This window comes from Rhodnius prolixus, unplaced genomic scaffold (assembly GCF_049639745.1).
Source record: "Rhodnius prolixus isolate KJV_2025 unplaced genomic scaffold, Rpr scaffold_12, whole genome shotgun sequence".
Lineage (NCBI taxonomy): Eukaryota > Metazoa > Arthropoda > Insecta > Hemiptera > Reduviidae > Rhodnius > Rhodnius prolixus.
This window is the reverse complement of record NW_027411635.1, coordinates 1,506,539-1,527,740: the sequence shown is the minus strand read 5'-3', so window position 1 is coordinate 1,527,740 and position 21,202 is coordinate 1,506,539. Positions and strand designations below refer to the sequence as shown.

Sequence of the window (21,202 nt, the reverse complement as noted above, 5' to 3'; positions counted from 1 at the left end):
TGTTAGTCTTAACTTGATGGTATTGGTGAATATAAAGTACATTTTCTAACTCACTCACTCTATAATAAAAACGTTCATTACAAAGCATTTTTCTTCTTTTATTTTATTTAATGAAAATATTCTCTTATAAAAAAAGGTTAAAAAAAAAAGTTTGTATTACAAACAAACAAATTCTTATAAACTTTGAAAGGTAACCTAGAAGGTATAAACTTGAATGAAGAAAAAATAGTTTAGTTTTTTATAAAAGATTCAAACAATGAAAAGGAACAAAAATTCATAGTGCCAAGTTGAAATCGAACTTTTCGAATCTATTTTTAAATTCTTCAGCAGCTTTTGTCTCTATTTCCTTGGACTGAATACAGTGACGCCAACTTTTCTTTTCTGGCAAATTTAGTAAGTTTCTCATCACTAGCAATTCCCTGCAAACACAAGCCATAAGTTTTCTGTAAAAATCACTTTTATTAATTGAACGTATATATATCGAGTGAGGCATGTCACAAATTCAACGAAAATTATAGTAGCGGCGCATTACTATGCGCCCATCCTAACAAAAGGTTCCTTGCCCTTTAATAAAAGGAAAGGTTAATGTGCATTAGTTCCGATTTTCTCACCAGGTAATACTCATTTTTTAATTTTCTGAATGTAAAAAACTTGGTTCTAGAATGCCCGCTCAAAAAAAAAGTTTGAAGGTTTTGCCCTCTTTATCTTCAATCTTTCACTGAACTGTTAACTACCAAATTTTTTTATCACTTATATCTTTTTTTCACTTTATGCTTGTATGATATAAGTTATTTTATTTAATAAATGTGTTGCGAACACTCAAACTACTTTCTATTGCCGCATTTTTTTGTAACTTGTCATTCAATATAAAAAAAGTGTACAAGACAACATTATTAACTGTCCGGAAGGATACGTAATAGCTGATCGTCAAAAATTGCACAAAAAAGTGTAATGTTGATATATGTTCACTTGTAAAGAAATACTTTCGAAAAACTCGCTAAAAACTTCAAAAATCTGTAAGAGTGACGTTCAACAATTTCATTGCTTGGTTAAAAATTTGGTTACATAATGGATTCCAATTAATATTAATAAGTCACCGGTCCCATACATAACACTGAAATGGGACTTCTTAAAAGTATAGCAGTACAAATACCCCCTCGCCCAAAAGTGCAGCAGTTAATTGAATTTTCTCAAAAAAAAAAATGCAGAAACACTTCAATGCAATAAGCACACCAAGTTTAAAAGAAAATCGTATGTAACAGCCGTTTTTGGGAAAATCTCAAGAACTGCAAAATCGATTCAGTAAAGTAGAATAGCTGCAGAACTGATCTTGCAAAATCACGAGGGCGTCTTTTCTTGAGCTACAATAGTTCCGGACAGTCATTTTAAGGCGAAAAACCAGACTCAGAAAATCCAAAACTGAGTATTTCCTTTCAATTCGAAAAATCAATACGAAATCAAATAATTTAAAAACACATAATTAATGAATTTGGTTAATAATACCATCAATTACTAGTTACTTACCGACCAAAGTGTAAGGGAAAATTATCATCAGCATCAATAAGCAAATCAACGCCATTAGGTACTTCAATGTGGAAGTAAAGCTTCTCAGGAGGTAAACACATGAAACTCTGTCGTGTATTTGGATACTCGGTAACTTCTAATTCATATTTAAAAGCCAATTCCTGCGAAAAAAATTAAAATACAGAAAATACAATATACATTTAGATATTTCACCTTGACTTCTAAGATATCTATATCATTCTTCGGGGATCACAGTCATTACAGCAAAGAGAATATGTGCCATTATTTTTCGTCAAAACATTAAAGAAATAAAGGTCTCAGTTTATGTTCTGATGTCTGATGTAAGATTTTCTTCAAGGAATGAATTCAACTAGTTCACCATCTCCCTCAAAAACAAACTTGAAAGTTTCTAGTAAAACTGCTTTTTGTATGTAACTCGTTAGTAATATACAAAATAAAATTTGGATCTAATACCTTTGCTGCCGGTACCAAATGTTTTACTTTGTCATTTGGAATGGGTACACAATGTACTTGTAGATGTGATGATTTGCAAGCACGTTCATAAAATATTGGAACACGATATGGCATGAAATATTTCATCAAAGCTTTCTTGTACTTTTCGATCTCTTTTCTGGCCGGTTCATCAAGAATCCTCACAGCTCGACGATGTTCCAAAGTAGTGATTAAAACGTGCTCTTTTATCTGTCAACAGAAACAAAATAAAATGAAGTGGATCACATGCCTTTAAAAATAAAATACTAAGGTAACTATTAAAATTACTATCTACCCTGCTTGCTGTAAAATTATCTCATTTTTTGTTAGATTTTTTTCACCTTTACTGAAAATCATAACTTGTTTTTTCAACGTTCACTTCCAACCCATTGGCGAATGGCGTTTAATTTTTTTTGCAGTTTTACAGAACAATCGGCGAGAAGAATCAAATCGTTGGTGTAAAGTAAAAATTGGATCCCTTACTTGTTATTTATTATTGACACTTGTTGGCAATTATTTTCAATGAAAAAACAGATCGACTATGAAAATTGAAAACAATTTTGGCAATAAAACATTATTATTTCTGATCTCTAAGTGTAAATTTACCATTACTTATTCCATTTATTAAAATTAAATTATAATTCTCTGGTTTAATTAGTCCCATGCAATTTTCACTTAAATAATAACCCAAAATCTCTATGAAATCTGATACCTACACAACTATTAATAATAATCATGAACGGGATTAGCTATGCATTTTGCGTACTGGATTCTCACGCGGAGATTCCGGGTTCGAATCCAGCTGCTGGCCCTTAGATTTTCTCTTCCTAGGAGCTTCTTACAGCTCTCTGCCCGGTAATGGACAGTGTTGTCTGTAACGAGAGAACACTGTCCGGAAGCCGGTAGTGCACTGAAAAAAGCTCCGGGCGCCAATAACCTCAGATATTAACGCGCCTTAATTCATAAATAATAATATTACAACCAAATTAAAAATAGAAGAAAACGTCCGAACAATTTAACTCTGCATTTACAGATTTCTGCCAAATGCCTTAATCTATATCACTATAGGCCGCAACCACTGGGTCGTATACTACCTTCGTAAATAAAAATATTGCCAATTTCCCGCTAGTTACTGGGCTTAGCTACTCACCAATAATCATCAGGCAATAAACCACTACCAAGATCATAACTCCGTAGTAGCAGCACACACTTTGTCCTCGTGGCTAAACAGTAGCTTCAGATAATCAAAATGCCGACTGAGCGGTTCTCACCATTTTTGCTTCTCACATCCCCATACATACATTATACTATTTCAATGTCCCCTTATAAATGCATAACGGTCATCACTATTCCCCATTTCTCAACTTTTTTTGATATGTCAAACAGATAACCTAAATAATACTAACTATTGGACCCTTAGCTAAAGCCAAGAACGCCTGGTTTCCGACGGATATTACTAGATGTTTCTCGTCAACGCAAGTGGACAAACAAAACCAGCATTTCCCATCTTTCTTCTTATGCGATTTTTTATTGCGATGATGTTGTCTAAAACAGAAAGTAAAACCAAAAATGTAACTGCATATTACATTCATCTTTAGGCTCAAATGCAATGTGTTTTTGTACAAATTATGCTCAGCTTCAAACAGACGCTCAACAAAGAATTTTTATGAAAACTATGCCTCCTACTTCTGGTATGTACGAGGACGAAAATTTTTGTTCTTATGCCAGTAAATTGCAACATACTTTTGGTAGTCTAGATTCTAATCGCTAAGAAACGTACAGCCTTACACTCACGTGTACATCATGTGATTCCAATGAAACGTTTTTGTTTGTATGTTAGTTTATTTACTTCCTTTTGAACCGGTAGATGTTTCACTATTTTCTCCAATCTATAAGTTGACAACTCAAAATAATTACATATTACCGTAAAATTAGTACAATGAAAAAAAAAAAAATTTTAGAGTCGAAACGAGATGTTAATCTTAAATTTTAAACCAGGAAAAAAGGAAAAATCTCAACTTGCTTGAATCATAAAAATGAGGATGAAACTTTGCTTGGAGGAAGTTTTAAAAAACCAAATTTAAGTATATACATCTCGGAGAAACTTGAGTATTAAATGTAGAAAACTATTAACTATTGATATCCAGGGAAGATCCGTATGCATTCAGTCAGAGCCTTTTAATGTAAAAAAGAGTGAAAGATTTAATGAATTCATTTCTTTACCTCTTGTATTTCATTGTTTAATTTTAGTATTTCAATACAAAAATCTACTAAACTCCTAATTTATAATACTTTTATACTTCAATACTAATCGATATTTGTAAAGATTAATCCCTTCCCTAAAAATAGATAATTAATAAATTGTTTCATTACATGCGTAAACGACAAACTGTCAAAGACTACTGTCATAAGATGGCTACAATTTCTGTAGTTGTGTAATTTCTAATTGTATCACTTTATAGCACTTTTGCTATTCTACACTGTTACATACTTCCTGGATATTCGGCGTTCTTCAGATCGCCGACTGGAAGGGATGTCAAAAAAAAAGTTAGGGCGAGGCTGCTTCGTTAGAGGCGAAGTGGCTTCGTTTTGTACTATATGCCAAAACTCATGAATTTCTGGGATATCCAGTTGAAGTAGATGAGATATATTTAGCCTTCCATCTGGATTTTCCACGCTGCTTGGCGTCAAATTTAGAGCTTTCATCCACTTCTTCTTTCCGGCTGCCGGGATACCAAAAAACCTAAAAATAAACTGATGTTTTACTAGATAACAAAACCCTGGGCGTTTCGGCAATAATTACACAGTAATTGACAAATTTTCCTTTTAAATTGAAATTCGTTCTTAGATTTGGCTGATTCCGGCAAAAAAAAAAAAAAACCTTAATATCCAAAACGACTGTAGTAATGACAGACTGACTACCACTTAGCTCCAACTGCAAAGTTTCGATATTAAAACATTCTAATAGAAACAAACACTAATCGCTAAGAGTTTAGCAGGGGACCTCCAAATCCTGTATTCTGGAGAAAACTCAATTTGACAGAACAATGTTTCCTTTTCCTAGGGAAAAGGGAAAGTAAAAATAATTTATTGGCACAAATTCAAGCATAGTCCAGATTAATTTCTTTGTTGCTTCGCAAGAAAGTCTAAGCCACTGTGACGCAGATGTTCTATTGTGGCACCTAAACCAGGTTACTTTTCAATACAGTCTTCTGTTTTTCTAAGCACTGTACGCTCAATCCACCATTCACAACTTTTTTTTTTACAGTCTGACTTTCCATTTAAATTTCAATCATAATTTTTCAGTAATTTTACATAATTTTTCAGCCATCTCTAAGGTACAAAAGAGCTGAAGGTGGTGGCTGAGATAATTATTTTTTCTCAATTGTAACAGTAATTTAGTTGGGGGTTTGCGACAAGAACCTTACTCCAACCACGATAATACTGAGGGCTGGGGTGGTTCAGATAAAACGTTTATCCCTACGTTCAAAGTTTCCTGACCTAAGTTGTGTAGGTGGCATCTGAAGATATAAATATAAGACAAGCTGAAAAGTTATTTTAAATAATATATATTCTACTGTGACTCAATTTGTACAGCTCAAATGTATAGTAAAATTTATTCGAAACGTTCTTCCTTTTACTCCAAACTTTATGAAATTTCGCATTTTGTGTCTTTTTAACTTTACACTACCTCACCGAATAAAACCGCTAATAATTTTTAATATACTGAGGCTAAAATAAATCCGATTGCACCATTCAAAAGAGCTTTTTGTAAGACAATCTTGATTTCAAAAAGATGCCCCTCAAAAAGTAAGCCTATATCACTTCAAAAATTTGAAAATTTTAAAAATGATGAAAAAGGTTAAACAGGCAATCTAAAACTCTTTTCAATGGTCTGTCTATTTGTTGTAGTATTATCATATCTAAAATTGCAAACGATTTTATTCGGCAAGGTAGAGAGAAAAAAGTTGGAAATGAAATAGTGAAATATCTTAAGAAAGAATTTTTCGAAAAAAAAATTTACTAGACATTCTTCTTTACATTGAACTTTACAATTGATACCCAGATTTTGGCGGATAAAGAACGGAGACCCTACATATATATTATATAAAACATTAACATGCCACTTTTTGGTCTGTGGGGAATTAAAAATTTGAACGATCGTAATACTTTCCAAGCGAATATGTTGGTAAAATGCTACTGCCGATTACTAGATTTTCAAAACCAAACCATTGTTGAGTTCTCTGAGAGTTCCTGAACGAAATATCGAACTTTAACTTTCTGCTATTTTTGAATAATGGTAGATACCGATTGATATAAAAGATACATAAATGCAAACTAATTTGTAAAAACCACTTTTTCGATTTTGAGAACTCAAAGATGAAAATTTGCACGATTGTAAGACACCTCTTTCACAAAATAATAATTGTTTTTTTTACTTTAGAGATTTTTCTTAAACACAATCAGATATATATATATTTTTTTTTCATGCAACAGTAAATTCAATGTGCAGAATACGTTAAAAAAGAACAAAGACCTTAATTTACTCTTTCTTTTTTTTTTACCTGGACGCTCCAGCGCAATAGTGATTTTTAAAATATCGCATAGTTGCCGTCTCGAAAGCTTCCTTATCAGTAGTAGCCATTTGATACTTAGGCATTAAAAAAGAATACAAAAATCCTGATGGCATCTCTGTATTAGTCGGGAAATTATCTGTACCAGGTAACCAACCGAAATTATGTGGACAAAGGGCAGTAAGAAGTATATCAATCCTAGAGTTGTAGTTTGATTGCTCTAAAAGGTCATGTATATGTTTGTATGAATAGTGAATTGGCGAAGGTCTGATATGTGCTTGTGGTGAAAATGTTCCGCTCATGTAGGCCAGTTTGAGTCCTTCAGATGTAATAAACACACCTGATTTACCTGAAAAAAAAAAAAAATAAAATAAACAAAAATTGTAGAAAATGACATCTGGTGAACTAGTAACACTCACACAAAATCCTCCAGCTGCAATTAATTCTAATTTACTTTTTTTTTTGCAAACACTAAACCTATAACAGATATGTAATAGCCAAATTTAAATCAAACCTAGGTTCTGCCTAAAAATTGAAAAAAAAAGTCTTACAGTCTTACTTCCGGCGGTCTGAAATTCTCCCAAGCAGGAATTCGATTACTTATTGATATACTGATGTTAGAAATTTACTGTATAATGCAACTGCGCTTTAGAGTACAGCTAGATTTCACTATTCTGCCCCCTAGGAACCCCGCTTAATTATAAGTTTTAAAGATTAATAAAAGTTATAGTCTTACTTCTAAGAAATACAATGTAAACATTTTTGAATAAATGGTTAAAAACTTAAAAAAATTATTGAGTAAAGCAGTTCCTGGTCAGCTAAATTTCTTCAAATTTGGAATTTAGTTTACATATTTAATTTCAATCAGTATTATATATTGTGGCCCCTAAACAAATATCATACCTAAACACTAAGATTTTCGTTTATGAGTTATGAATCAAACACAAATAAAAGGGGTGTATCAAATGTCTTGGTGTTTTCAAAAAACCTTTTAACTTTTTACATAAACGAAGTATTGATATTGTATTTTAGTTTGAAACTGATTTCTCATTTCTTGACATTCACACATATCAGTATCTAACAGTGAATAGTAGAGTTTTAAAGTATGAGATGACGTAATAACTCACTAATTGCGAGAGTGAAATATTAAAAGTTGGAGGGTATTAAAAAAGACAAAAAACATTCTACGTCAACAGCAGCAGCTCGTGAAATGCATTGGCAATTCCCGCAATTGTTCAGTACTAGTTTCAAAATTTCAAGGCAGAAGATATAAGTCTTGAAAGTAAAGCAAAGACTAGGCTTCCACAACCTATCGGTCAACTGTTTCAAAGAGCTGTAGAAGCTAATCCTCGAACAAGAACTAGAAAACTTGCAGAGGCTTAGGAATGTCACAATACTATAAATAGGTCTAATTTTTAATACTTACTGAAGTAAAACCTCCCAAAACTCACGACTTTTGTGAATGCCCTTTATTTATTTTTATTTTTTTAAAAAGTTTTTCGTACTCATAGAACCTCAAAACCAGTATTTTTCAAATAAAACTCAAAAAAGAAAATTTACATTATTGGTACGCCTGTCTACTACCTGGAGGGAAACCCAACAAAATTTAAATATTCTGAAGGAATATGGTGGAATTAATTCATTGGTAGTGAACACCAGTAAAACAGTGATTGTTATGTTCCATAAAGGAGGCCGCCTTCCAAAGATGAAAGATTTCCTATTCAACAAAAGTAAAGTCGAAGTAAAAGGAAATTACACGTATTTGGGTGTCCCTTTCTCTTCCTCGGGCAAATTTAACACTGCTGCCAAATATCACCTCACTAAATTTAAGGCCGCCAATTCTTCTGTTTTGGATCTCCTGAAGAAAACGCATTCTGAAAGCTGGGAGGCTAAATGCCTTCTTTACGAGTCAATGGCAGAGTGTGTTGCTAAATTGTTCGGAAATTTGGGGCTACCCATACTCCGACGATTTGGAGCGTGCGCAGATGGCTTTTTTTAAAGCAGTTTTGAGACTACCTCCACAAACCCCAAGTGCGTTCATCAGACTGGAAATAGGTCGGGGACATATAAAGCTTAACGTATGCTAAGTTAGTATGGCACCCTTCTGAATATGGCGGATGATAGGCTACCAGCAAAATGTTTACTGAGATTAATGCAAATTGAAAAAAATTTCGTCCTGCCATTTAATTGGTTCTCAGTCTTGAAGTCTGCCCTTTCCACGATCAGTTTTGACCATTTATTATTAAATAGCAATGTCTCGTACTTTTTTCACCATGTAAACGAAATAATTCAGGCATTCGATAATCACTTTTTTAGTAAAGATATTGATTTTGTATACAATTCTTCCTTCAGTGTATTTTTCAGAAATATTTGTTCGTTTGGCTCTACAGAAAATTACCTCTTATTGAATTCAAATATAGAAAAAATAAGATTAATCGCACAAATGCGTCTAATGGGTAAAAAATTAGGTAGAATTTTAATCAATAAAGAAAGATACGAATTTAACCCTACAAATATTTGCTTGCTGTGTTTGCTAAAAGTGGCTGATGATTTATTTCATTTTCTTTTTGAATGCCCAAAATTCTCTGCTCAAAGAGATAAATATTTGGTTCAATATGTTTTAAGGTTAAATGCCCCAATTGAATGTTTCGAAAATCTGTTAAACATTGATAATGTAATTAAACTTGAACATATTTTTTTGTATAGCATCATATGTTTAAAAGAAAGAAAATTATATTTAAACTATTCGGCCTAATTAAAAGATGAATGTTTTTTTTCTTCTATTTCTTAGATTTTGAATTTTTCATAGTAGAAATTTTAAGTTTAATTTAAGGTTATATAATTTCAATTTTTTATTTATTTATTTATGTTGTAATTTTAATTTAAACCCTTTTTTGGTTTTTATTTTTTGAGTTAACTTATAGATGGATATTGATTTCTGTTTTATTTTTTTGTAAATATTGTGACCTCAACTCCATGCCATAAAGATGTATTCTTTTGTGCAAATAAAATGATTGATTGATTGACATTATTGGTACGCTTCCTTTTACGAAAAGGGATGCGAAAAAGTAAATACACATATAATGATCTAAAATTACCTAAAAACGTGATTCGGTTCGTAAAATTTACCATCCGATTACAATCAGGATAGAACTTTACCAATCCTTGTCGTGTTGGTCCAAGTATAAATATCCGGCAACATGCTGTAACAAATATCTTGATGTAAACATTTATAATGCATTAACAACATAATTTAGTAATTAACCTAACGCTCAGAAAAGGGATTAACTCTGTGGTTAGTAGTGTATACTGGATTCCAACGCGGAGACCCCGGGTTCGAATCCAGCTGCTGGCCCTTAGATTTGTTCTTCCTAGGAGTATCTTATAGCTCATTCAGTGATGGAAAGCTCATTCAGAAACAGCCTTCGAAAAATTAAGCTTACTGCAACAAAGCAGCTTACAAAAAAATTAACTCTTGGGCAACTATCACTGATACTACATTGACTCCAGAGTTCAACTAACCCTTACGCTGGACTTAGTGTCATTTTAAAAGTTGTACAGTGAAATAAACAAGGTTATAATAGTGTGCGGTTAATGCGAGAATTATTTTATTATCATTGGTTATAAACAGTCATCATTTGGCGCTCACGAGCCACTGACCTCGTGAAATAAACTAAGAAATTTCAGCTCGTTAAGCTTAGAATTTTGTCTGATTGAAAAAGCCTTTAAACTTGCAGACTAACCCTCAATAAAACATGACCTCTGGACTGCAGCATATTTGAGATAATGGTATCTCTCATCAATGCCGCATAAAAATTCTCCAAGATACTCTTTATCCCAGCTCCCATTCATTCATGCAGAAATACTGCGACAATTCTACGGATAATTAGCTAAGCAGAATTAAAGTTTGCATTAAGACTACAGGCAGAAATGTCGAATATTATTTTTCTTTTATAATGTCCAATTCAAGTATAATTACAATAATTACACTTCTAATATAACTTGTGTTCTTCCAATTTGAACCAAAATACTTCTGCCACCAAATATTAAAATTATTGATGGAGCTGGAATTCATTCAGCCCGCTAAAAAACGGACAAATTATTTGTCAAGCCCAAAATTCTAGTTAAAAAAAAAAAAATATACACTGCAACTCGTTAGAGAGATGCTAATTTAGAAATTACAAAAACTCTAAATATAGTCAAGACCAATATCAACATTTAGAAAGTTTTACGCATCGTCATCAGCGAGTAAATTCAATTTGTGATGATAAATATGACATACGAGGGGGTACCCAAAAATAACCGGAATTGCGTTGCCGCGCATGGAGCTTATGTAGTACGCATTTCTGCCGCTAGACGTGTATAGCGCAATTCCTTGCCAGTTCAGTCCTGCCTGTGTTGTCTGCCTGGCTTGTTCTGTTCATCTGCAGTGATTGTTTTTACCAGCGCTGTTTTGTTCTTTTTTCGTTTTTTATGATGGCAAGTTTAAGTGAACAACGTGCAGCTCTGAAATTTTGTTTTCTACTCGGCAAAAATGCTGCTGAAAGTGTTTTAATGTTGAAAACAGCTTACAAAGATGACGCTATGGGAAAAACTCAAGTATACGAGTGGTTTACTCGGTTTAAAAATGGCGACATGTCGATTGATGACAAACCTCGTTCTGGACGTCCATCAACTTCCCGAATCGACGAAAATGTTGAAAAAATTCGAGAACTGGTGTTCACAGACCGTCGACAGACAATTGATCAACTGTCAGAGAGTAGTGGGTTATCTTGGAGCTCGGTTCAGCGAATTTTAACGGAAGATTTGGGGATGAAAAGGGTTGCTGCCAAGTTTGTTCCTCGAGTTCTGACTGACAATCAAAAAGAACATCGAGTTGAAACATGTCGTGCTTTGAAACAACAGCTTGAAACTGATCCAGACTTTCTGTCAAAGGTCATTACTGGTGATGAGTCATGGTGCTATGGTTATGACCAAGAAACAAAGCAACAGTCGAGCCAATGGAAGACGTCATCTTCACCCCGACCAAAAAAATGTCGTCAAGTCAAGTCAAACATCAAAACAATGCTGATTTGCTTTTTTTGATGCCAAAGGCGTAGTCCATTCAGAGTTTGTCCCCCCAGGTCAGACCGTCAATCAAACCTTGTATTTGGAAGTTTTGAAAAGATTGCGCAATAGTGTTCGCCAAAAAAGACCTGATTTGTGGCAAACAGGAGACTGGTTCTTCCACCACGACAATGCACCTGCACACACAGCCATCTCTGAGTTTTTGGCTAAAAATGGCATGGTTCCGCTGCCCCACGCACCTTACTCGCCTGACCTGGCTCCGTGCGACTTTTTCTTATTTCCACGCATGAAAAAGGGCATGAAAGGTCACCGATTTGACAACATTGAAGAGGTCAAGAAAAAAACGAAGAAGGAGCTGTCAGCCATTTCTAAAGATGACTACAAAAAATGTTTCGAACAGTGGAAGCACCGGTGGGACAAATGTATTAGTTGTAATGGAGAGTATTTTGAAGGGGATAAGGTTGTTCTGTAAAAAATTTGTAAATAAATAGCTTTTAAAAAATAATTCCGGTTTTTTTTGGGTACCCCCTCGTACAAAGCAGCATACACGATTTCAACCTTTACATTAATATATAGCACGAAATTTAATTTAACGACTACAACTGAACAACAATAGAATCTTATTGATGGTAGTTCAATGATAAATATTTTTTGCCTACGCCAACGTTTCAACTTTAATTGACGTAATTAAATTACGTTTTAAAAATAACTAAAAAAGCAAGTTTAAAATTCATCTTTGACTATGTTTTCAATAATTAAATTTTTGTAGCGAATTTTATCCAAGATAATTGTTACTTGTTTCTTAGTCTGTTGCCAAGAAAAAAACTTACAATACATTAAAAACGCTGGTGTAAAAAGTTTGGATCACAATGAACCATCAAGAAAGATTCTATTGAAAATTTAAACGACTTGTGACTTTGTATTATTTTCTATTTGGTAACTTATCTACGATACAGTTACTGCAACTGTTTAAAGTTCATTCCCCCAATGAACATTGCTACAGGTTTAAAAACACAACATACTGTGATTTGTAGAATAGAGCAAGTTAAATGTTTAGTGTGTAATAGTAATAATAATAATAATAATAATAACAATAATAATAATAAACTATAATTATTTCTCTTTTAAACCACGCTATTAATTACATTTTTTAGGGATATTATATCCACATTTTTTGTATTTTTTTCTTAATGTATAATTTGTCAACGTTCCAATACTCATCAAAAATGAAGAAGAAGAAGCAAAATAAGAGTCTTTATTTTCCAAAATACTGTACAATATTCTCATCAACTAAAACATTTATTTTCTCTCTCTCTTTATTTAAAATTTATAAAGATTTCATTATACAAGTTCTCATCTACTAGGTTATACAACATTATGAACATATTCGAAACCTGAGAAAGGTGTAGTTAGGCGGCATAGCATACAGAAGGCAAGGACAGCCTTGCTATTAAAATCTACCTTACCTGATAAAGCTGAATTTCGTCGTTTAAGTATGAAATACTGCCCAAATCGAATAGGTTCGCTGTAATGCGGAAAGAACCTAGTTTCTAAGATTTTTTGCAGAGCTTGCTCTTTAAAATATTTTCTAAGCCCATTAATTATAAAGATGAAATTATTTCTACACAATTTGGCATCATTAGAGTTATCAAAGTTTAAGTTTACAATTAAATTAAATATTGCTGCATACATTTAACTTTCTTTAAACTAGAGTAAATTTCTTTTAATTATTCCACAAACCAAAATTTTTGGACACCTTTAATTCGGAAGTTCAATAATTTTAACAATTTAAATTAAAATGGAGTTTAAGAGTGTAGATAAAGGCTGGTGTTATGCACGTTTCCATCTGAATAAAGGTGGCACTCTGAATAACTTATTGAGAAAGAAATGCACCAATTTTTCTACATCATCGAATCGTTGCCAGCCCCCAGATCTGTGTCCCGTAACAGAGTACAGACCTACAACACTGTTGAAAATCCGAATTTGACTGAGTATGAGATGACATTATCTTATATCAGTTAAAACCAAACAGCATTTAACCAGCTTTCGCTTAGTATTCTTTAAGTCCATGGACAAAATAGAAATAAATGTGATTCATAAATATTTGTATTTGTTCACTCCTTCCAGCATTTATTTCTTCTTTAAATTTTTTGCCGGTCTATCGCCATTGCGAAAGACCATCACTTTCGACTTTTTTAAGTTTCCACAAATGCAATATCGATCTCAGCTATTATAATTAACTTCAAAGCTGTGGTGTGTGAAGACAACAAAACAATGTCGTCGGTGTAGGCTAGCAGTGTTATCTTACATTAACCAAACAAGGCTCCTCCCCCAGATATCGTTTAAAAATTAACTAAAAACCTGTCTTAACATGAAACCTTGTTTCACACCCAGTTCTGTATAAAATTCAGAAGGGAGTTCGTTCCTACACCTAAAAAAGGCTTTGGTATCTTGTAGTAAATGTTTTATACTAGTTATTATTTTGGTCGATACCTCTAAAGAGAACAATTTCTACATCAAACTAAGCTTGTATATTATATCGAAACAGAAGTGAAATCCACATAAAATGCAAATACTTGTTTTTTCGTGCAGAGGAGCCTTTTACTTGGACGGCTTAAGTTGAAGATACTGTCCATTTTGGAGTAGTTATGACTAAATCCAGCTTGAAATGCTTGTAAGATATACTTATTGTAGTTAGACAATTCTGATAATCTACTCAAAATTAAACTGGAGTATATTTTAGTATTGATAAACAAAATGCCCCTGTAGCTGGAAGGCTGATCTTGATTTCCGTTCTTGTACAAGGAAAAATAATAGATTTCCTAAAAGAATCAAGTACCTCACCACTATCGAATACCCTCATAAAAAGTATCACGAGATTTTCCAAAAACTGTAATGATGCATACTTATAAATACATAACATCTACGATCACCTACCGGGGCTTTAACATCCTTGCAGTTATTTGAAACAATTAGTAGTTGAAAGGTCTATTTGAGGAATCATTGTTCTATTGACAGCATTACTAGATTCGGCATACAACATCCTTAAAAAAATATGGCTGGAGTTACATAAATTGTTAAAATAATCAAACCAATCCTCAGTGGAAATATTACCTATTGCCCAAGTTTTACATTACACTTACGCACTTAACCTTAATACTCTCACGACGCACTTTTACCAAGCTCCCAAATTCTTAACTATTTTTTTTTATAGCACAGATTTTTCGCAGTTCATTTTTTTTTTCTTGGACATAAATTCTTATACTTGTTTTTGTTCACTAAGTATAATATTTTAACACCATCACCGTTTAATTTCCCAAATAACCTAAGCTGCTTAAAACATTCAGTTCTCATCTTGTTACAACCTGTCAAACCAAGGTTTACTTCCAATAGTTCGGAATCTAAACTTTTCAATTCTTCAGCCGAACTATTAATTACATCAGTTAAGTATGATACTTCCTCCTCCATACCATTACTTTCATATGTTAACGAAGTTTAAAATCAATGTCTAATTTCTTTCGGTATTCGACTAGATTCTGTTTCGACAAATCAAATCTAGGCAGCAAAGGAAGATTATTAAACTGAAAATAAAAATATTCACAAGTCTCACAAGATATAATAAATATGGCATATGATCGGAAAATATTTGTTTATCAATTTTAACATTATCAATAAATGGAATGCATTCATTACCAGGTTATTCTAGGACAGAAGCCCCAACCGCACCAACAAGTGTAAATTCACCATTTAGGTCTTGCCCAGTTCTACTACTATTTAATTATTTATTTATTTCACTGTCTGAACATATAAAAAAGTACAAAATGCATGTCAATAAAATTACAAGTTCTTACAATAAAATAATTTAAACAAATTTTTAAATGACTGTGATATGATGAAGTCTTGGTACAACAAAGTGAACTTTAACCAACAATTAAAACACTACTCACTTCAGTTCGAAGTCTCTGTGTATCACTTTGCCTTAGTAAATTCTTTTTCGCTATAACAGTTGGTCATAAAATTTTTTAAAAATCATTTCGAATTTTTTAATGGGTTATTATTAAAAATTCTTATTGTATCAACATTCGGAAGCAATTTTGATTTCTTTAAAATTGTCGCAGGTAAGTGAATATTTTCTTTGCTGTTGTAATGGTGCTGATTTCATCAAGTTACTACTTGTTTACTTCTTTTTTGCCTTAGAGCCAGCTTTTAAATATACAGAGAAGACAGAGCAAGATCTGTAATTGTAGGAAGAGAGGTTTTCCGCTTCCAGATACACACACACACAAATGTTTTAACTGTTTTTTTTTTGTATTTTGAAAATTGAAGTTGTATCAGGGGTAGATCCCCATAACTCTACACTGTAGCTCATTCTTGAGTGAAATAGTGCGAAATAAGCTATTCTTAATACTTCCAAAAAACCTTCATTTTAAAATTTTCTCAATCGGTCAACTATCTGAGAAAGCCCACATTATTTAAAGAACCAATTTGATTTTTCCATAAGAGCTGACTATCGAATGTAACTTCTAGAAACAGTGCAGTTCACCAAGCCCTTGTTCTTTACAGATGCTGAATGATACATTCTTTGTCTTTTTTTCACTTAGTATCACCTTATTTTTTCCCAAACACCCCTTCAAAATAAAATATTTTAATGTGCGTTCTCTGTTATATCTTTAATACTTAAGGATAACAAGCTTCTATCTTATTATGTAACGGTTTATGAAATTAGTGACATATGGTAACATAAGTCCCAAATTATCAAAGAAATCAAGTAATTTTTTTCCATTGGAACTAATAACATTATCTTTGGAACATCTATTCTTGTCTTAGAAGTTAAATCAAAACAAAGTTTTGAAATTATTGGAAATTTCCAAGTCGAGCAGTGAAGTTTCAACTATACACATATTAATTGAATAATTTTAAGGAACAAAATTAAAACGTACTGTTAAAATAAAAAGGAAAACTTTTTAAATTGTCTAACTAATAATAATGTGAAAATGTCTAACAAATCCTTACCTGAAATTTCACAAAATGCAACCCAATTTATGGCGATGACTTGAGATTTAATGCCAGAATGGCCTACCAGATGCTCTACCGAATCTCGCTGTTCTTGTCGCCGGAATCCACAAAAGTTAAACTCCGAAATAATGCTATCAAATGTTAATATACTATCTTGATCGACAAAGGTTTTTGAATAGCAGAAAAATATTAAAGTTTTTATGTACGAAACAAAATCCTTATCTTTTTTTTATGCCATAATCTTCTGATGATGTAAGCTGGGATATCTACATTCTCTTGTATTATAAGTTGCTATTAATTTTGAGGGGCTGCCAACTGCTTTGAGGTACGATTAAGTTTTAGGGCGGGTGTTGGTCTAGTGGGCAAGAGCGTGGCTTTGTAAGTGGGATATCCCCAGTTCGAATCTTACGTATGACTACTTTTTATTTAACCGGAAAAGCATGTTTATATTCAAGTATGAGCTTCTGCCCCCGTCCACACCTAATTGGTAGTTGGACGTTAAACCCCGCTTAAGAAAATAGGAGATTACATTACTTTACTTTTTACCATCAAGTTTTTCTTCTAAATAGGCTGACTGTGTGGGGCTGTTTTCTAAAAATCTATTTTGGAGGCACTCGACTCTGGTACGGTTCAATTTTTTTCAACCGCTGCACTTCATTTCCTTTCTGCCCAGAGGCAACATTCGCTGGATGTGGTGTTGACGATTATCGTTTTTTAAATTGTACTTCATTTCTGTTCGAGAAATTTTATCCTTTATAGTCAGTTTTTCATACCTGAGTATACAATTCAATCGATGAAAAGTCTTCAAACTTTGCAGTATTATCACCGACACTATTATCCTACGATGTACTAAAATTTATAAGAAACAGATAACTTTAAACTACCAAACCAATACATTCATAGAGACACGATGTGAACTGCAGCACCAGCAACACGAGACTCCATCAATAATGATGTATAATGAATAAAATGTTATAAAACTTGAAAAATAAAGCTGTTCTAAATAATAAATTTACATTAAATATGTATATAATACGTGTCATATTAATTCTTATTGTAAGGAGCGCTGATGTTAATCTGATGAGAATCAAAACGTTGGCAAATCATATGTAGAAAAAAAATTATTAAAAAGTAAGACCACAAAATAATTGTTTTATATCCCCGGTCAAAAATACATAAAAACGTTTATTTTAATGATAAAGGTTTAAAAAAAGTTTCATATAAGAGCTGTGCGTGCTGAGTTATAGTAAACTAAAAATTCAAAAATCGTTCGCGACAGGCGAAAACATTGGTAAAAGCTAACTACCTTTTGGAAGTGGATGAAACATTTCAAGAGGGTGCAATGACTTTGAAGTTGGCAAGCGCCCGGGAAGGCCTTCGTCCTCGCATAATGAGAAGGCAATTCCCTCTTTTTAAAATGTTACATTACTTGCTCGATTCTACAGGCCTCAAAAAACCTATAACAAAGTTCAGTATAAGAATATCTATTAAACAGTTTTAGTACCTTTCTGCGAATATTATATCCATCCTCATGTATTATTAGCTAGTAACTGATTAAAGAAACATTTGTTATGGACGTATTTTTTTCTGAATTTATCAGTGCAGAAAACATTCTTAATTTTCTTTTAAAAAATTAAGATAGTATCTGCGGATGTTTTCTTAATCGTTAATAATGTTAAATGCACATTGTAAAAACAAAAATGGATATAACACAAGAAACGTACGTTATCAGTAAATAACTTTACACCCACACGAATATAAGAAGTAGTAAATAAATATACCCAAGACGAATTTTACAGGCGCATGCTTATCACTATGCATTATTTTTTTTAACGCTTTATTCTGAATACGATTTTCGGCCCGTGACCGAACATTTTTGTCTAGCCTCGCTTCAGAGGTACTTTAAGGATGCGAATACCCATGATTCTTATGAATTCATTTTGTACATTGCACAAAACTTATGATTGATACATGGGTGAAGTTTTTAAATATTTGAACCTTATCTTAAGATTATAAATTACAAAGACATTCTTCTAGAGTTTTATATAAAGTGCCTACAACAATTTATACTCTGTAGAATTTTTTTTGGGATCACTTTTTTACAATGAGGTATAAATAAGTTTATGTGACTGAATAAATTGTTAGCAATATTAGATTATTTAAATAAAATTTAATACTTACGAGAAATATCACCCTTCAGTACTCTTTCCCATTGCTCTTCACAACCTTCACGAAAGAAGTTCCCTACACAGACAGCGCACGCCAGTCTACCACACTTTTTATTAATTGTTAGCATCTTTTTGAATAGAAGTTCGAAATGACCGTTTACATCTCCACATGCAATCCTGGAATGTGAAGAGTAGACATAAATTGGCAAAAGTTTTAAAATATTTCAGATTAGGAAGCATTAAGTTTATCATCTCTCATCACACAATGCTAGATAAGCTGGAATATTAAGACCTATTGACAAGGTCCACAATTGGGACCATCACAGAGTCTTACCGTACTTTAATAATTTACTTCATTGAAAAAAAAACATAAAATTGCCAAAGCTAAGTATGCTCTGTAACAGAGCTAACCACTTCTTAAATTCCCAGAACTGAGACAAGCGAAGATATGTCCAGGACAACTATAACCGGAACAGATCGCAGACATGTCTTGGTACTCCCAAAATAAACTTCGCGTTCTGACAGGCTTCCTCACGAAGTACAGTCGACTCGGAGGTTCCCAAAAAACGCTGGAACTATAACGTTACATAGTGACGCTAGTGAGCAGATTTTGTTAGGTAACGCCAGAAAAATCAATACACCCAAGAAATATGCCTACCACCCAAAAAAAAAAAAACTCTTCCTGGATTCCAGGTTCTCAGATTTCCCAGATATCTCAAGATTAGAAAGAACTGCTATAGAGTGGTCTCGCCGGCATTAGTAAGAGGGCCACTGTTCACCGCACCCAAGCAGAAAAAAGATTAATAGTTAATCTAAAAAAATTCGAAAAATTATAACGAGAACGGGTTTGCAATCAATCATTCCACATCAATCACACCAAAATTACTGAATCTGAGTACCTATTTTCACATTCTATGCATTTAACTGGGAAATATCGTTAAGCTGCCAGATCGCACTAATTAACTTCAGTGTGCATCTGACTTTAACTACGGTATCACTGTAATTAATACTTTTAAAAAAGAATATCAAGTACGCAAAAATGTGATTGAAGCATCAAAGTAAGCAAATTATGTAAAGATTGAATCCGATACCGACTTGAGAAGCAATGAATCAGTATTAAAGATTCCGATGGTCAGATAGTGCAACAACATACGATGGAATCTTTAAAGAGGAAGTAAAATTTTCTGCACAAAAGTGATACACTAGCTTTGATGATGGATTAAAACCCCAATCTATCAAAATATTCCAAAAAAAAAAAGCATGCCGTAACATATAAAAAGTTGTGAGTTAAACTAGTAGCCCCGGAACAATTCTCAAGATTTATCAAAATTTTGCGGATCCTATCACATATTCAATACACAATATGGAAAAAAGGTTTAGTATTAGTATTTTATAAAATAATTTAAAAAGTTCCTTACACAACAACACCGCCATCATAAGGAAACTCTTGCTTGCACAAAACCATCTTTGGTTTGTTATCACTCATGGTTCTGTGAAAGATTGATACTTTACAGTTTGGAAACGATGAAGCTATAAGCAAAAAATCATTCTAAAAACACATTTTTAAAACAGAAAAAATTATTTTTTCATCAACTATACTTTGATTTCCTTAGTACCTCGATTCCACAATCTATAAACAATAGTTGACTGTTAAACAATGGAGGCAAACCTGCAACTGATGGTTAAACAGATCAGTTGATGCAGTCAACTTGGTTTCTCAGAAATATTCATTTTAACACTAACAATAACAATAAATTTTGAATATCTCTTTAGATGTTCTTGATATCTATAAGGTAAGGCAAAATAGACATTAATTATAAAACTGCCCCCTCCTATAACCAGAATTTCGTAAACATAATTTAAATTTTCTCCTACTTTTTATCTATAAATTTAGCTTCAACGTTTTCGCTATTTGATTATTATAACAACAATTTGATTAAATAATAAATATACAAAATTGTGAAGAAGTTAAAATGAAAGAATTCTAAAAGCTTCCTCTATTTACTAGCTTTGCCGGTCAGTGGTAAGTTACGGCTGCTAGTTGAAGGTTTTCAGGCGTATTCGTTAAAACATAAAAAAAAAAAAATTATTTATTTATTTGTATAAGTTAGTGGTTAACTTATGAATTCCAAGTTAATGGATCTTTCATGGATTTTCGAACACACAGTCTTTCTTTGATGAGAAATACTGTTCCGCAAGGTCTCTATGCAAGAGGTATTGTGTATCCTTTTGGTACAGTTTGACTCTGAGTCGGTTAGTTTCGAGTAAAAATTTCACTTATCTTCTTATTGGCTTTCAGATAAAGTTTCACGACTTTGTGAAATGCGATTAAATTATAATTTAATTAAATTAAATTATATT

The 21,202-nt window shown here is 32.7% G+C and overlaps 1 protein-coding gene across 2 annotated transcripts; it reads right to left on the bottom strand.

Annotated features, from left to right (window-relative positions):
- Positions 1 to 77: 77 nt before the first annotated feature.
- Positions 78 to 20,613, bottom strand: LOC141462066 (CWF19-like protein 1). 2 transcript variants are annotated; one of them, XM_074143658.1, is made up of 10 exons: positions 20,458 to 20,613; positions 20,260 to 20,371; positions 18,855 to 19,018; positions 9,689 to 9,793; positions 6,582 to 6,939; positions 4,508 to 4,759; positions 3,423 to 3,561; positions 1,999 to 2,226; positions 1,525 to 1,685; positions 78 to 419 (listed from the first exon to the last, which is right to left on the bottom strand). In XM_074143658.1, the coding sequence occupies exons 2-10, from the start codon at positions 20,325 to 20,327 to the stop codon at positions 275 to 277; spliced, it is 1,620 nt and encodes a 539-aa protein (XP_073999759.1). In that variant the 5' UTR covers positions 20,328 to 20,371; positions 20,458 to 20,613; the 3' UTR covers positions 78 to 274. The 2 variants fall into 2 exon arrangements, with proteins under 2 accessions (XP_073999759.1, XP_073999760.1); XM_074143659.1 differs by lacking the exons at positions 20,260 to 20,371; positions 20,458 to 20,613 and adding an exon at positions 17,980 to 18,130 and having other exon boundaries at positions 18,855 to 19,015.
- Positions 20,614 to 21,202: the final 589 nt, after the last annotated feature.

Bases quoted from the DNA above. Each gene is read 5' to 3' on its own strand.
- LOC141462066 (XM_074143658.1), bottom strand. From the start codon at position 20,327: ATGAGTGATAACAAACCAAAGATGGTTTTGTGCAAGCAAGAGTTTCCT. The intron at 4,760-6,581 runs GTAAAAAAAAAA...GTTTATTTTTAG, and splicing joins TATTGCGCTGGAGCGTCCAG to GTTTTTTGGTATCCCGGCAG. The intron at 420-1,524 runs GTAAGTAACTAG...TTGTGTTTGCAG, and splicing joins TTTCCCTTACACTTTGGTCG to GGAATTGCTAGTGATGAGAA.